Genomic DNA, 16,761 nt, shown 5'->3' with positions numbered 1-16,761 from the left:
TTCGCAAAAAGAAAAGGAGTACTTGTGGCACCTTAGAGACTAACCAATTTATTTGAGCATGAGCTTTGGTGAGCTACAGCTCACTTCATCAGATGCATACCGTGGAAACTGCAGCAGACTTTATATATACACAGAGAATATGAAACAATACCTCCTCCCACCCCACTGTCCTGCTAGGACAGTGGGGTGGGAGGAGGTATTGTTTCATATTCTCTGTGTATATATAAAGTCTGCTGCAGTTTCCACGGTATGCATCTGATGAAGTGAGCTGTAGCTCACGAAAGCTCATGCTCAAATAAATTGGTTAGTCTCTAAGGTGCCACAAGTACTCCTTTTCTTTCTGATAATCATGCTGTGTGAAAGTGGTATATGCTATATTAAGTCATGACCAAAACAATGACTTTGAACTCCAGCTTCATTATTACTCAAAATGCTTCCCTGTTTGCATGGCACTAGCAATATTTACTGCAATACTGTAGATTTATAGCAGATCTTCAAGGCAGCAGCTGCCTCTGGTGGGGAGGGGTGTGCATGTGCACAAATTATCCTTTTTGTATTTCTGCAGAACAATATTTTCACTGGAGGAAGATTTTTTTCAAAATTTAAAAAACCTGCGGTTGCTTGCTTTCTTTCTTTTCTTGACTTTTTGTATAAATGTAACACTGTCTCCAAAGGAGTCACCTTCAGTTATTGAAGGGACCTCTGATTCTAAAAGCTTTGACTGCTTAAGCTAAAGGACTAGGTTCATTAGCTCAAAAATAGTAGCAGAGACACAAACTGTTTGTTGTTATTTAGCTACTAGAGGGGGATAAAGAGCCCCATTAGCATGTTAGTGTGCGTAACACAAGCTCTGGTAGGATGAATTTGGATCTTTTCTCATTGGATCAGAAAAGTGTGACTCCCTCCAGAACTCCTTCAGAGGCAGATGTTTCAGTTTCAGAAACTGAAAGCCTGTATTAGAGAGGGAAACAGTTCAAATTAACATAGAGCTAGGTGAAATCCCATTTGTCTGAAAATACCATCTCTTAGGGTTCTCACTCATAGGCCGTAGCTCCTTATTATGAGACTAATAATAACTAGCAGGACTTTCCTAGCCCTTAAGTTTTCTGACCTTTCTGTGCAACAGTAGTAGAGTAGGTTTCAGAGTAGCAGCCGTGTTAGTCTGTATTCGCAAAAAGAAAAGGAGAACTTGTGGCACCTTAGAGACTAACCAATTTATTTGAGCATAAGCTTTCGTGAGCTACAGCTCGCTTCATCGGATGCATAAAGTGGAAAAAACCACTTTTCCACTTTATGCATCCGATGAAGCGAGCTGTAGCTCATGAAAGCTTATGCTCAAATAAATTGATTAGTCTTTAAGGTGCAACAAATACTCCTTTTCTTTTTAGTAGTAGAGTAGAAGGTGATGCAGTTCCCCTGGCGGTGAGAATTATCTGTCCTGGGAATTCTCATCCAATAGAGAATGGCTCTGTTTCGAACTAGCTGAAGAAAAGGTGTGGGGAACTCCTTGCACATTTGCTCAGTCTCAAAGGCAGAAAAAAAAATAATTACACCCTCTCAGAGCAGAGGTCCCCAAAATGTGGGGCATGGAGGAATGTTCAGAGGGAGGCATAGCTGGGGGCCGGGGCCTAGTCCAGTCCCCATGGGGGCAAGGAGGCTTGGTTCCTGGCCTTGCCTCCCCACCCTCTCATGCCTGGGGGCAGGCACAAACAGGGGTAAGGGGGGGCATGAGGTAAGAAGTGTGGGGACTACTGTCCCAGAGGAACGTTTCTGGCTGTGTCTTCCACCCTCTCCATGGAAGATTGGTGTTGGAAGAGGGCCATGTCCAGTAGAAAGCTTCTTTTTACCTGTAGTGCTGCACCCCAGATTCCTGAGCTACAGCACTGAAGTTCATTTGGACGGAGGCTACAGCCCTTTGCGTTGTAGACTACCAGGCTTTCATGGCAAAAGCTCAGGTGGAGCTGTGGAAGAATACCTCCGCTCTGGACAATTCTCTTACTCGAGAAAAATGCCACGAGATAAAAAAGCTAGTTCTTCTTCGAGTGACTGCTCATGTGTATTCCACAGTAGATGTGCGTAGTCGCCACGTGCACCGGTGCCGTAAGTTTTTCCCCTAGCAGTACTCGTAGGGGGAGCACTGATTCGGCTCCGGGTACTGCGACTTTCGTGCATGGCGACCCTTTGGTGCCTTCCACTAGCTGGCACCGCTCCCCATCTGCGGGACACAAGAAGCCGAGGAAAGGCCCGTCGTCGCAGTGGCATCAAGAGAAAGTAGGGGCAGAGGCTAGACCAATGTTCGGCAGCTCTCGTTCCCCAGCCCCTAGGCCTCCCACTCACGTTGAGCGGAGTAGCCCAGCCGTGTCTGGTCAGGTCTGTCCAGATGCCTTAGATGCCAGAGGTCTTGCAAGTGGCTTGAGACGTCATAACCATGCCGGTACTGGGGGCACCGCCGGTGTCAGGCCCCCGCTCCAGAGGCAAACCACCGCTGGGCTCCCTGCAATCACCCCCAGCTCAGCGCAGGTCTTGGTCAGGAGACCGCACCCGACCCCCTCTCGCCGCCCAGCGATCGTTTGGGACAAAGTCCTCATGCATCACCGTCGACACCCGCTAGACTGTCTGGTTGGGTGCCGTCCGAACGGGGCTCCCAGCACCGCTCCACGCTGTGGAGAGATTACAGATGTCACAGAGATAGGCGTTGCGGATGGTCACTGAGTCGTCGGGGCTACCGCAGTCGGTCATGGCATGGGTGCCGTCGCCGCTCCCAGTCAGACTCCTGCTCTCGCCCCCCGCAGCTCGAGGTGTAGATTGCTGGCACCACGCCATCGAAGGTCCACGCATTGGAGCAGATAGTGGAACAGCAGCTATGAGCAATACTGATCACTCACTCGATAACTGGAGCTTCAGAGGCACCATTGGCCTCGCTCTCTAGGTCTCCAGGAGCTAAATCGGTGGGACATATGTCCCCAGCGCCTCGCCCGGAGTCTGACCAAGGGTTGGACTCACCGGTGCTGGCAGACACGCAGAGCTCCGTGCCGGCCTCCTCCCCCGCTCCGGGTGACACAGTTGCGGCCCCTCTGACCTGCAGGAGGACTTCAGAGCACACCAGGAGCTCCTGAAAAGGGTAGCATCGAGCCTTAACCTCCAAGCAGAGGCGATGGAAGGGCCCTTGGACTCCATTTTTAATGTCCTGTCCTCCCCGGTGCTGGGCAGGGTGGCTTTGCCCCTCCGCGAGGGGGTGGCAAACATTTTGAATGCCTTGTGGCAAACACCAGCTTCCCTGGCCCCCATTTCAAAGAAGGCAGAGCGCAAATATTTTGTACCCGCCAAAGGGCATGAATACCTTTATACCCACTCAGTGCCCAACTCCTTGGTGGTCGAATCTGTCAACCACAGAGAGAGACAGGGTCAACCAGCTCCCATACCCAAAAAGAAAGATTCAAGGAGACTGGACTCTTTCAGTAGGAAGCTGTATTCATCTTCAAGCTTCTAGCTGCGGGTGGCTAACGACCAAGCTCTCCTGAGTAGATACGAATTTAACTTGTGGGGCTCACTGCCAAAATTCGAGGTCTCCCTCCCTGAGCAACACAAGAAAGAATTCAAGTCGTGGCTGGAGGAGGGTGCAGCTGCTGCCAAAGCTGCCCTCCAGGAGGCTTTGGATGTGGCGGACATGGCTACTCGATCCATGGCCTCGGCAGTATCCATGCGGAGGGCATCATGGCTCCTGCTGTCCGGGCTATCCACGGAGTACCAGTCAATTTTGCAGGATCTCCCGTTTGATGGCAAGGCCCTGTTCGCAGAGCAAACAGACGCCAGGCTGCATGGCATGAAGGATTCCCACACGACCTTGCAGACCCTGGGCCTTTATATACTTCCGGCCAAGTTCAAGCCGCAGCAGGCCCCTGCCCAGGCTTCTGAGCCTAGATATGAGCCTGCGTATAACAGGTCTAAGGACTGGAAGGGGCGCGCTCAACAGCAGTCACGTCCTTCTCTGCAACCTGGGCCCTTTAAGGGCACGCAGGTGGGAAAAAGGCGTTTTGATGGGGCGCCAGGGGTTACCCGGGCAACTCCCGAGGAGACTCCCCCTTCAATAAAGCTTCCCTTCCGCAATCGCTTGTGTGCTTTCCTCTTGGAATGGTCGCGACTAACCTCGGACCAATGGGTCCTCAACACCATCTCTCGGGGCTACATGCTGCAGTTTGTCTCACCCCTGCCCAACCACCCCCTCATCCCTCGCTGGTCTGGGGGACCCATCACATGTGGACCTGTTAGAGCAGGAAGTGGGCTGGCTCCTCAGTCTGGGAGCTGTGGAAATGGTACCCAGGGAGTTCAAGGGCAAGGGGTTTTACTCTCATTATTTCTGTATCCCCAAGGCGAAAGGGGGTCTCAGGCCTATCCTGGATCTGCGGGACCTGAACCAGTTCATGGTCAAGCTCAAGTTCCACATGGTCTCCCTGGCCTCTATCATACCCTTCCTGGACCCCGGGGATGGGGATTGGTACGCGGCCCTGGACCTGCAGGACGTGTATTTCCGTATTCATATGTTCAACGGACACAGGTGCTTCCTCTGGTTCCTAGAGGGGCAGAACCACTATCAGTTCACGGTCCTCCCATTTGGCCTATTCACTGCCCCCAAGATGTTCACAAAGTGTATGTCAGTGGTGGCGGCGTACCTAAGGCACCGGGGTGGGGGGGGTCCAGATCTTCCCCTACCTGGTCGACTGGCTGGTCAAGGGCAGCTCCTTGTTGCAGGTGCAGGACCACATGGCTCTCCTTTTGTCCACTTGTGCCAACCTGGGTCTGTTGGTAAACAAGGCCAAGTCAACATTAGTTCCAGTCCATAGAGTTCATCGGGGCACTCCTGGACGCCTCGATGGCCACGGCCTCCCTCCCGCCGGGCAGGTTCGAGACCCTGAAAGGGCTAATTGCCTTGGTCTTGAAATTCCCCGTGACAACGGCCAGGGTGTGCCTACAGTTCCTGGGTCACATGTCGGTGTGCACGTACATAGTATGCCACGCCAGACTCCGAATGAGGCCCCTCCAACTTTGGTTAGCCTCACAGTTCTCCCAGGCCCAGGACAGTATGGACAGTGTCCTCACCATGCCCGACCCGGTGATCGCCTCCCTATGGTAGTGGCCCTCCCCAAGCAACATGCTCCAAGGGGTCCCCTTCCGGGACTCAGCCCCGTCACTGGAGCTAGTGTCCGACGTGTTGGACCTGGGTTGGGGGGCCCATATGGGGACAGTTCAGACCCAAGTGTTGTGGTCGACCACGGAGTTGTCCCTCCACATAAACATTGGGGAGCTTAGGGCAGTAGGCCTGGCGTATGTGGCTTTCCTCTCGCACTTACAGGGCAAGATAATCAGGGTCCTCACGGACAACACGGCCTCGATGTTTTACATCAACAGGCAAGGCGGGACCTGGTCCTTGGCCCTCTGCCAAGAAGCCCTCAGGCTGTGGGACTTCTGTATAGCCCATGACATCTCCCTGAGGGTCTTCCACCTGCTGGGAGCCCGCAACACGCGGGCCAATCGTTTGAGCAGGGATTTCTCCTCCCAGCACGATGATCTCTCCACTAGGAGGTGGCTCACCAGACCTTCCGAGCGTGGGGAATTTCCCAGGTGGACCTGTTTGCGACGAGGCAGAACAGGCGTTGCCCCTGGTTCTGCTCGGGGGGGGGGGGGGGGGGGTTGGGATGGGATGGGGTGCTATCTCAGATGCCTTCCTCCTGCTGTGGTCAGTTCAGCTTCTCTATGCCTTCCCCCCTGTTCCCCGTCATCAGCAAGTTCCTAGAAAAGGTGAAGTTAGACAAGGTACAGGACCCTCATGAGCCTAGTGGTGGCCCTACCACAGCTGTTGCCTCTCTGCCCAGACTTGCTCTCCCAGAACTGAGGCAGTCTCCTCCACCCCAGTTTAGAGGTTCCCCACCTCACGTCGTGGCTGCTCAGTGGCTAGGCGGGGAGGAGCAGGCGTGTTTGGAAGGGGTCCAACACATCCTCCTGGAAAGTCGGCAGCCATCCAGACACTGAGCCTATTTGACAAAGTGGTCCAGGTTCTTCAGGTGGGCTGTTGAGCAGGGTGTTTCCCCGATGGCTGCCCTGATTCAGCTTATCCTAGTTTACCTCCTCCACCTTAGGACCCAGGGCCTGGAACTCCTCGGTCAGGGTGCACCTGGCGGCCATATCTGCCTTCCATCTGCTGGTGCAGGGTCGTACGGTGTTCTCCCATCCTTTGACTGGACAGTTCCTCAAGGGATTGGACCGTCTTTTCCCATATGCTAGGCCCCCTGTCCCACAGTGGGATCTGAACTTGGTGTTGTCCCGTCTCACGGGACCCCCTTTCGAACCTCTGGCCATGTGCTCCTGGTCTCATCTGTCATGGAAAGTGGCCTTCCTGGTTGCCATCGTGTCGGCCAGGCAGGTATTGGAGCTCAGGGCTCTGACCTCTGGACCCCCGTACACAGTTTTTCACAAGGATAAGGTCCAGCTCCTCCCACACCCCACGTTCCTCCGCCCTAAGATGGTCTCTGCCTTTCACATGGGCCAGGACATCTTCCTGCCTGTCCTCTGCCCCAAGCCTCACACATCCACTGAGGAATGCCTCCCCCACACGCTCGATGTGCGTAGGGTGCTGACTTTCTACCCAGAATGGACTAAGCCATTCAGGAAGTCTTCACATCTGTTTATTGCTTCGGCTGAGCTCATGAAGGGGCAGTCATTCTCCACCCACCGCCTCTCTCGCTGGATCACCTCATGCATCTGCACCTGTTACAATCTGGCAGGAGTTCCCCCTCCACCAATCGTGAAGGCACACTCAACACAGGCACAGGCCTCGTCAGCTGCCTTCGTGGCCCACGTCCCAATTCAGGACATCTGTAGGGCTGCTGCCTGGTCCTCTGTTCACACATTCACCTCACACTATGCGATTGTCTCCCAAACCAGGGACAACGCCGGATTCGGTAGGGCTATACTCCGTCCCAGGAATCTGTGAACTCCTACCCACCTCCAACAGATACAGCTTGGAATCACCTACTGTGGAATACACATGAGCAATCACTCAAAGAAGAAAAGACAGTTAGTTACTTTTTTCCGAAACTGGTGTTCTTTGAGATGTGTTGCTCATGTCTGTTCCACATCCCACCCTCCTTCCCCTCTGTCAGAGTTGTCTGGCAAGAAGGAACCGAGGGTGGGGGGAGCGCACAGCTCCCCTTATACCCTCACCATGGAGGTCCCACTCCAGGGGGCACAGTAGTGCTCCCCCTACGGGTACTGCTAGGGGAAAGACTTCCGGCACCGGTGCACGTGGCAAGCATGCACACCTACTGTGGAATAGACATGAGCAACACACCTTTTTCCATAACTGGTGTTCTTCGAGATAACTGTCTTTTCATAAGGGTTTAGAGCGGACCTGACATTATGTTTGAGTGACTTTGGGGAAGGGTCTTTTGGAGTGGGCTGCTGCCTCACATTATAGGATGACTGTATGCTTGCTTGGTTGTGGACAACCAAGTTGCAGTGGGGGAGGTTTAGATTGGATATTAGGAAAAACTTTTTCACTAAGAGGGTGGTGAAACACTGGAATGCGTTACCTAGGGAGGTGGTAGAATCTCCTTCCTTAGAGGTTTTTAAGGTCAGGCTTGACAAAGCCCTGGCTGGGATGATTTAACTGGGAATTGGTCCTGCTTCGAGCAGGGGGTTGGACTAGATGACCTTCAGGGGTCCCTTCCAACCCTGATATTCTATGATTCTATGAACTGGTTTCTGTAGAAGGTCCTTTGAAAGTTTGAAAACCTGACCAACACAAGAGACTGACTTGTTTGGTGAGCAGATGGAGGCTACTTTGCAGAGGGCAAAGAGGACAAGGACCACTTGATATTTTCTTGGGCCTGTCTCACACCTCAGATCCTTTATAGGAAAGAATGGAAAGGGTCTACCTCAAAAACCATCTTTCATGTAAGTTTAATGGAATAGCCCTCTGCCTCAGTATCAGAAGTTGAAGGGTCTTCAGTCCCCTTTTAGTGTGCTCTAAAAACGGAAGGATTTTTGCAAGGTTCCAGAGTGTTTAGCAAGTCTGCTATTGCCAGTAGACTGCCAGGAATTTCCTGCCAGAGGCAGAATGGGAGCTATTTTACCATCTAAGGTCATTAGTCACGTTAGGTGTACAGATCCTGAACATTGTTGCTTGGGACCATGAGATCAGGCTTTCAGAAAACACTCCATTGCCCATTACAAAAATTGTCTCAGGCTGTTCAATATCTGGAAGAGCTGCTGTAGGAAAGCCAATTCCTCCTGGCAGAGGGTCATCGAGCCTGTTCTAGTGGACAAAAGAGAGAGAAGGATATATTCTAGATGTTGATAGTCAAAAAGGTAGCTGGGCTCAGCCCTATCCTATATCTTGGGGAACACTCAGGGGGCCATTATGCCTCTTCTAGAGGGAGTTGAGGGTGGTCTTCTAGCACTAAGGACCATCAGAGATTTGAGTTATAAATAAAAAGTGATTCTGGTGCAATCAGGCTACCATGTTTTACATCCACCAGCAGGGAAGTTCTGGGTCATGCCTCCTTGGTCAGTAAGTTCTTCATGTGAGAGAGCAGGTTGTATTCCACAAGATGTTCCTAGTTACGTACTTGATAAGGAAGGAGAACACAATTGCAGGCTGATTGATTCCTGGTATTTTCCTCCAGTGGAACACTGAAGCTGGATCTCTTTTCCACTTAGATAAAAAGCCTTCTCTGTATGGCACCAAGAGAAAATCCTAGCAGCAAGGGATAATTTCTCCAACCACTGAGGAAGGAAACTTGCTTCTCTTTGGCTGGACAATAGAACAGCAATGTATTACTCTAGCATATCAGGGAGAGAGTACCTAGCTTGGATAGAGAGAGGTCCCATCTTGTACATTTGCAGAGCTGCCACCTGGTCTTTGGTACACACTTTTTCCCAGCACTGTGCTCTTGTGCATGCTTCTAGAGCCAAAGTAGCCTTTAGTAATGCTCTTCTGTGGTCCCTATTGAATTATTCTCCTTAGCATCATTCTCATTCATTGGGGTACTGCTTGGGAACTTCCTGACATGGAACATCCACAGGGACAATAACTCAAATGAGAGGTTACTCATCTTGTACAGTAACTGGAGTTTTTGAGGAGTTTTGTCCCGATGGATGCCCTGCTGTCTGCCATCCTTCCCCTCTACTCCAGAGTCATTCTCTCTCGACTTCATGGTTGAGAAGGAACTAGAGCAGCAACAGGTCTGACCTTCCCTATGTACCCTTCTGCTGGAGCACAAGGATGTGTAGGGTGTAACCATGGACCTGCAAATACTGCTGACAGAATCTCCAATCCGGAGCTCACAGGCACATACACATCCTGATGCGGAGCACCCATAGGAACAAAACATCTCCAAATTCTCCAGTTACTGTACAAGATAAGTTAACCTCTCCTTTCTATATTGTTGACATTGGCTTTGCTATTTCTACTTGTTGCAACTTTGCAATCCTTTTTTTCTTTTGGGGACATGTCTCAAGCTTCTTGCTCTCATAGAATGGTATCTGCAGAAAAGAGAAAATTAATTCTGCTTCACTGATGATATAGGATTCTCATTCATCTGCCTATCTCCTCAGAATTTGAAGGTTACTTTTCTTTTGAGGTGCCTTTCTCTGGAGTGCATTTTTGATCTGATGTTTTCTTGTTCATTCCAATGAGCTGACTGCAACATTCTGAGGGCAGCATTTGTACTCTGAAGGGCTGGAGCATGCTGACTAGTAGGGGCTAGTAGTGATGCTGATTTCCGGGAACTACAGGCCAGTCAGCCTCACCTCAGTCCCTGGAAAAATCATGGAACAGGTCCACAAGGAATCAATTCTGAAGCACTTAAAGGAGAGGAAAGTGATCAGGAACAGTCAGCATGGATTCACCAAGGGCAAGTCATGCCTGACTAACCTAATTGCCTTCTACGATAAGGTAACTGGCTCTGTGGATGAGGGGAAAGCAGTGGATGTGTTATTCCTTGACTGTAGCAAAGCTTTTGATACGTCTTCCATAGTATTCTTGCCCGCAAGTTAAAGTAGCATGGGCTGGATGAATGGACTATAAGGTAGATAGAAAGCTGGCTAGATTGTTGGGCTCAATGGGTAGTGATCAATGGCTCCATGTCTAGTTGGCAGCCGGTATCAAGCGGAGTGTCCTAGGGGTCGGTCCTGGGGCTGGTTTTGTTCAATATCTTCATTAATGATTTGGAGGATGGCGTGGATTGCACCCTCAGCAAGTTTGCAGATTACAGTAAACTGGGAGGAGAGGTAGATACGCTGCAAGGTAGGGATAGGATACAGAGGGACCTAGACAAATTAGAGGATTGGGCCAAAAGAAATCTGATGAGGTTCAACAAAGACAAGTGCAGAGTCCTGCACTTAGGACGGAAGAATCCCATGCGCTGCTACAGACTAGGGACCGAGAGGCTAGGCAGCAGTTCTGCAGAAAAGGACCTAGGGGTTACAGTGGACGAGAAGCTGGATATGAGTCAACAGTGTGCCCTTGTTGCCAAGAAGGCCAATGGCATTTTGCGCTGTATAAGTAGGAGCATTGCCAGCAGATCGAGGGACGTGATCGTTCCCTTCTATTCAGCATTGTTGAGGCCTCATCTGGAGTCATGTGTCCATGTTTGAGCCCTACACTACAAGAACGCTGTGGAAAAATTGGAAAGAGTCCAGTGGAAGGCAACAAAAATGATTAGGGGGCTGGAGCACATGACTTATGAGGAGAAGCTGAGGGAACTGGGATTATTTAGTCTGCAGAAGAGAAGAATGAGGGGGGATTTGTTAGCTGCTTTCAGTAACCTGAAAGGGGGTTCCAAAGAGGATGGATCTAGACTGTTCTCAGTGGTAGCAGATGACAGAGCAAGGAGTAAAGGTCTCAAGTTGCAGAGGGGGAGGTTTAGGTTGGATATTAGGAAAAACTTTTTCACTAGGAGGGTGGTGAAGCACTGGAATGGGTTACCTAGGGAGGTGGTGGAATCTCCTTCCTTTGAGGTTTTTAAGGTCAGGCTTGACAAAGCCCTGGCTGGGATGATTTAGTTGGGGATTGGTCCTGCTTTGAGCAGGGGGTTTGATTACATGACCACCTGAGGTCCCTTCCAACCCTGATATTCTATGATTCTGTGAATGGTTTGTACTATTCTGATGACTTAGAGTCAAAAATCTTTAATAGGGAAGTTCTGCCAGGTTCAGGCCTAAGGGACTAAAAACCAGGAGTGAGAGATCCTACAAGATCTTTGTAAGATAAATAGTCATCCTTTGTTTGGCAGCCTGGACAGTGACAGATGTGATTTAAGTGAGTGAAATGTAATTCTTCTCTACATCTCAAGCTTCTGACCTGTACTTAAATGCTGGCTGCAGTGACTGACCAGTATGTCTGACTGGCCTCTTGTTTCCTTGTAAGTTGCACTGAAAAGCAGAAGGAATTGCTTTTTCCTCTCTATGCCCTGCTGTTAAAATCCTCTTCTGGCCATCTTCAGCTGTTCACTCCATACGCTTTGGTTTGTACTAATGTCCATTATATGTATGGCTACAAAAACAGTGAGACAAGCACCTTTTTATTCAACAAGTTGGAGGATTAAATTGTCCTTATCTAAGACACTTTTAAAATAAACTGTCCCTAGGCTGGCTGATGCTCTCCTCTTGCCCAGTAGAGGAAAGTCTAACTTGTACAAGCCTGTTGTGTGCTGAAAAGTCAAGGAAACATTGGATTCTGGGTCTGATTTCCATTTGCAAGGATACCTCAGATTCATTATGCTGAGCTCTGGCATTGTCCTGCTGCCTCTTCTCTGATATTTGTGGATAATAAATCCATATCCTTTCTGAAGAATGGCTCTGGATTAAGGCTTTTGTGTACAGGGAAGGGTATGTGTGTCAAGCGTATGTTGCCTTGGGTCTGATGAGGCAAAGAGTTGAAACCCTTTGGGTGTCTACTTCGTCGTTTGCTGTGTTGTAAAATGAAGATACCAAATACCTCAGCTGTTGTATTTTTGCAAAGTAAGGCAGTTACAGAACATAAATTGTGATAATACACTTGGAATATAATCAGTCCAGTCCTCTTCTTTCAAAAGTCACTGTCCGTTATTACTGCTTCTTCCCCTATCTCTCATTTATCCTCAGAAGGCCTTAACATCCTTTTCTGTCTGGTAAACTTCTGTGCTTCTCTTCATCTCATACATGCAGGGAAGTAATTAACGTGGCACATCCAGTTCACATTTTATGCACCTGCATCTTCCATTGGCACGAGGTTGGGAATAGCTAACTGCTGGTGCACCACACAAATAAAAAGTTTACTGACTTACTGTTTATCTGCAATGAACTAAATTGGGTGATGTTTTCCAGCAAACATCTTAAGGCTGGTCCGATTTCTGCCTTCAACCTGTTTAGTGTCCTAATTGTATTCCAACCTCTAACTTGAGAAGTTCAACTGCCAAGTGATTATGCTACCTAGTGTGCATTTCTGCTGCAGATTTACAAGAGAATATTTGTCTTTCGTGTGTGTGTGTACACATAAATAAAAAAAATAAACACAGAAACCTGTTACAAGTACATTGTTCGGGTTGCAAAATCAAGCACACAAAAATTAGCAAATGCCAGAATTAAAGTTACCTTTGAAACCTTCATTTGAACCTCTTGTGCATATGGATTATGCTCAGGCAAACACTTGGTATGCCAAATTTCAGCCCAAATGTTTGCCAACTGAAAACAGGGTCATATTATGGGAAGGGTTAGACAGACTTGGTGTTGCTACCAGCTTCACCTATAATATATGTAAACATGATGTGATATTTTAAAATACTCTTTTTTTTTTTTTTGTAGCATCCCACATCACCTTGTCCAGCCTCACAGCTGAGGGATTTGCACTCCTTCCCTTGAACTTCACAGCTGTGAAAAGTAATACAAGTATTTGTTCTTTCCTGGCAGGAAGCAGGAGGAGCTTGTACAGCAGGTGCGGAAGAGGCTGGAGGAAGCACTGATGGCTGACATGCTCGCCCATGTGGAGGAAATAGCAAGGGATGGGGAAGCTCCTTCAGAGAAGGAAGCGGGTGATGAAGAAGGGGAGGAGGAAGAGGAGGAACAAGACCATGACCAGGAAATGGAGAATGTATAGTCCAGGTAATGGTAACTCTGAACTATTACCTCCTTTCTCACCTTTCAGTTTGAATTGAATAGCACTGTAGTGAGGAAGAAAATGTATCCAAAAGGAATCTTAAAATTGGCACGAACATCCTTCTCCAGTATGCACATTAAAGGGGATAGTAGCTTCTTTGGATCTTTGAGCTGTTTCGTTTTTAAACCTTATCTCACAGGCTCAGTTCTACACAGATGGTGACAGTGACCTGAAAGTTGGGGTGAGGGGGGGGATTGATGTTAATGTGAAAGTAATTTGGGGGGCTTAATTCTAAATTGACAGGAGTCTCTGTCATAACTGAGATTAAAATTGAGATTAACCCCCTTTGGACATTCTTAGCGGAGAAGCTAGGTGGTCCCTCTAGGCCAGGAGTGAGATACTTTGGTGGAGACATTATATATGGAGTGAGCTTGCATTGTTACTGACTATTCTGTACCTATTCTTTGGATCAAATAGAGGATTTTGTTCTCCCGGATTGTCACTTGTTACTTATCACATGCTTAGTACACAACCAAGATACGTGGGTGCATTTTGAAGGAAGACTATTTATTCCATACTCAGCTATTTTAACTAATATTAATTTAAAAAATATCAAGCAGTGGTTTTATCTTCAACTCTTCATGTAGTGCCAACCCAAGATACTTCATGGATCTTCATTTAGTGTGTGATATGTACTGCAGTACCCAAACACAGTAAGCCATGTTATGGAAGGAAAGCTAACATTATTTGTGTTCTCTTGATGTATTGCTTAGTTACAACCCTAGCCAGGAGCCATATGTACCATCAGTTAAATTTATGCACTGAGACAAAAACAGCACTCAACGACTATTTAATGTTTGATCATTTTAAGTTATATTCCAGGAAAAACAACCAGTAATCTGTCACTGAAATGAGATAGCCAGTATCCTCGCGGCTTTGTTACTTAGATTGTAGACTTGTGAGCTTCTTAGGCAAGAAATAAAAACGTAGAGGAAGACGAACCTTAAAATGAACAAGAGAAAAAAGAAACTACCCCCCTTGGAGGCAGTGACAGCTGCATTTCAGTCCCGTGTAGGATCAGGAGTGACCTTTGTTTTTTCCATACTGGGAGGCTAATCATTATGATGGGATTTGTGTGGCCTATGGAAGATGCTGACTTATATTTGGGCTCCCTCCTCTTCCTTGTGTTGCCACTTGGATTAACTGTAGCCTTATTTGAGCACTCCGTACCTTTCGGTCCTTTCTGGTGAAACAGTCCAGCAACAGCAGCCAGCCAGATAAGATAACAGACTACCATGGTGAAAAGCTGAGGCCAAAGAGGCAGTTGTGTTGAAGATCTAGATGAGACCTCACCCTGATTCTTAAAGAGACCACTTGCTACAAAAACGTAAAAGTCCCTGATGATTTACCAAGTGTTTCTCTCTGCTTCTTTCTTCCAGGGAGTTCCATCTAAGAATTCCTAGTCTAAACCCTATCAGCAGGGTCAGCACAACTATTTACAAAGCCAAGAGTGTCTGCAGACTAAATTGCACCAACCATCCAACTGTACCTTTTTGAGCATGTTCGATGTCCACTTCAGGAAAAAGTTGAGAAGCTGATTGCTCATTAATTGCTGGGTATTCTTGAAGATGAACTTAACTAAACTATACTTCCCCCTCCTTTTTCTAAAGGGTCAGGGGAATACAAAAGTGTGAAGGGGAATAAAGGAATGCAAAAGTCGGGGGAGAGCTAAAACTTGAAACCAGATTCCCTCTCTTATTCATGGGTCAATGATACAATGGGGTCAAATTTTTCAGACTTTTCTATCTTAGTACTTTTAACAGTGACCTAGAGAAACCATTTTTTTCTCTCATCTGACACACAAGGAGGACAAGAGATGCTTTTTCACTCCTTGGCCACTTTGCTGTAGGCTACCTGTTTGTACCAGACTGTATGTTATAGATTGTCATTCTGTATGTGAATTCAGGTCACTGAATTTCATTTTTCTCTCAAGATCAGATAGGATTTGATGAGTAGTCCTAAGAGATGAGAAGTTGGTGCCTCTTCCACTTAAGGCTGTGATGAGCTCGGAAAGTTACACTCTGTGAATCAATTTTGTATCCGTGACAACCTGGTTCTATAACTAGTTCCAACACCACTTTGAATGCTTTAGTTGCCAATACTTGGCAGTGAAGCCTGTGTGTCTCCAGACATAGCTCATTAGGCGTTTCAGAGCTAAGTATATCATTGTGTAGTATGAATATTCAACTTTTGGTGTTAAGTCTGGTTGGAGACACCTTTGCAGCTAAAAATAGAAGGTTCAGTATGACTCATTTCTGGCCAACAATGAGGAAAATTTCCTCCTCTTTTCTGGTGCCAAGCACTCCAATCTCTGTTTTAGTATGTGTGGAGTGAAGGGAGTCCATTCCCATAGATTTGTCTATATATCTGCACGTGAAAGCAGTAATGTTCTGACCTCTTTTAAAACAAGAAAGGCTAAAGTTTTTGACTTTTCTATAATATCTAAAAATGAATCTAATGCTTTTTATTGAGCATTGACTCTTTCTTACTTGCATGTGCAGTGGAGTGACCAGCATTCTTTGTCGAACAGTGAAATGATGTGAAACCTGCCTTAATGTGTTCATAAGTTTTTTGGCTTCACCATGGGTACCTTGAATTATTCCTCAGTCTCTTATTGTGCAAATAGTGGGGGAAACTAGTGATGGATGAAAATTAATCCTCCAGGAGGGGTGGAATGAGGAGATTGAAGAAAATATCCACTTGATTGCAAATTCCTTTTGTCTTCGGGTATCCATGCATAATTCATGCCTGGAAGTGTCCACTGAGAATATATAAAAGATGGATTCAAATATTGCACCTCTAACCAGTTGTATGAGTTGCTGGTATCCCAAAATTTGGGACAGAAGTAGCTCCCCAGAGCCTCTGTCATATAGGAATGTTTAGCAATAACAGTGAGGACCCAGGGGCATTTCCTGGAAAGTAATGACCTCCTTTGGGTGTAGTTCTACTCAAGCCAGTGGGTTGGTTGAGAAATCTCCCATGTCAAAGTGACTGATGCTATATTAACCCTTTCCTTTAAAAAAAAAAAAAAAAAATTCTGCGGGATTGTTGCTCATTTGGAGTACTACAAGAAAGCTGGATTTGTATTTTACTGCTGCTGTACTAGGCATTGTTTTGGCAATGGTACAGCTGCCAGTTAGAATTATTTTCATTTTTAAACAGTCTGTTATGGTAATTATTCTGTAAAACTGTCCTCCTGTAATTCATTGTGTTCAATTAAATGTTTCTTGCAGAAAGTAGAACTTTTTCTAGTCTGTGTCAGCCCGTTTTGAGTATCTGTGCTGTGCCATTGCAAGCTGTCCTTAAGGAGAAACCCTTGCACTGCGTTTTTAGATAATTTTTTGGGACCTGAAGGAGGGATATGCCATGTAAAAAACTGATCCTTACTGCAGTGTATTCCCATGCCTTCGTTGTGGATGAGAGACTAGCAAAGTATCCTAAGAGCTTCATTAGCTATCTACTCCTCTATCTGCCTACTCCCTCGCCTCTGACACTCTCTAACCCAGTGGTTCTCAGCCTATTTTTCAACTATTGTGGGCCGCGTATGCAGCTCTCTTATGTGTTATGTG

General features: G+C 47.4%; 1 protein-coding gene across 3 annotated transcripts in view; it reads left to right on the top strand.

The window, feature by feature from the left end:
* The window catches only part of MBD3 (methyl-CpG binding domain protein 3), a 36,273-nt gene extending 19,839 nt beyond the window's left edge, over positions 1-16,434 (top strand). For all 3 annotated transcript variants that reach the window (XM_077842201.1, XM_077842202.1, XM_077842200.1), the window contains exons 6-7: positions 12,946-13,137; positions 14,572-16,434. In XM_077842201.1, coding sequence (XP_077698327.1) covers positions 12,946-13,132 — 187 coding nt within the window. In that variant the 3' untranslated portion in view covers positions 13,133-13,137; positions 14,572-16,434. The remainder of the gene's footprint in view (positions 1-12,945; positions 13,138-14,571) is intronic.
* The last annotated feature ends 327 nt before the right edge of the window (positions 16,435-16,761 follow it).

The sequence above is a fragment of the Eretmochelys imbricata genome, chromosome 25, assembly GCF_965152235.1.
Source record: "Eretmochelys imbricata isolate rEreImb1 chromosome 25, rEreImb1.hap1, whole genome shotgun sequence".
In the NCBI taxonomy this organism is placed as follows: Eukaryota; Metazoa; Chordata; order Testudines; family Cheloniidae; genus Eretmochelys; species Eretmochelys imbricata.
This window is presented reverse-complemented; position numbering and strand designations above follow the sequence as displayed.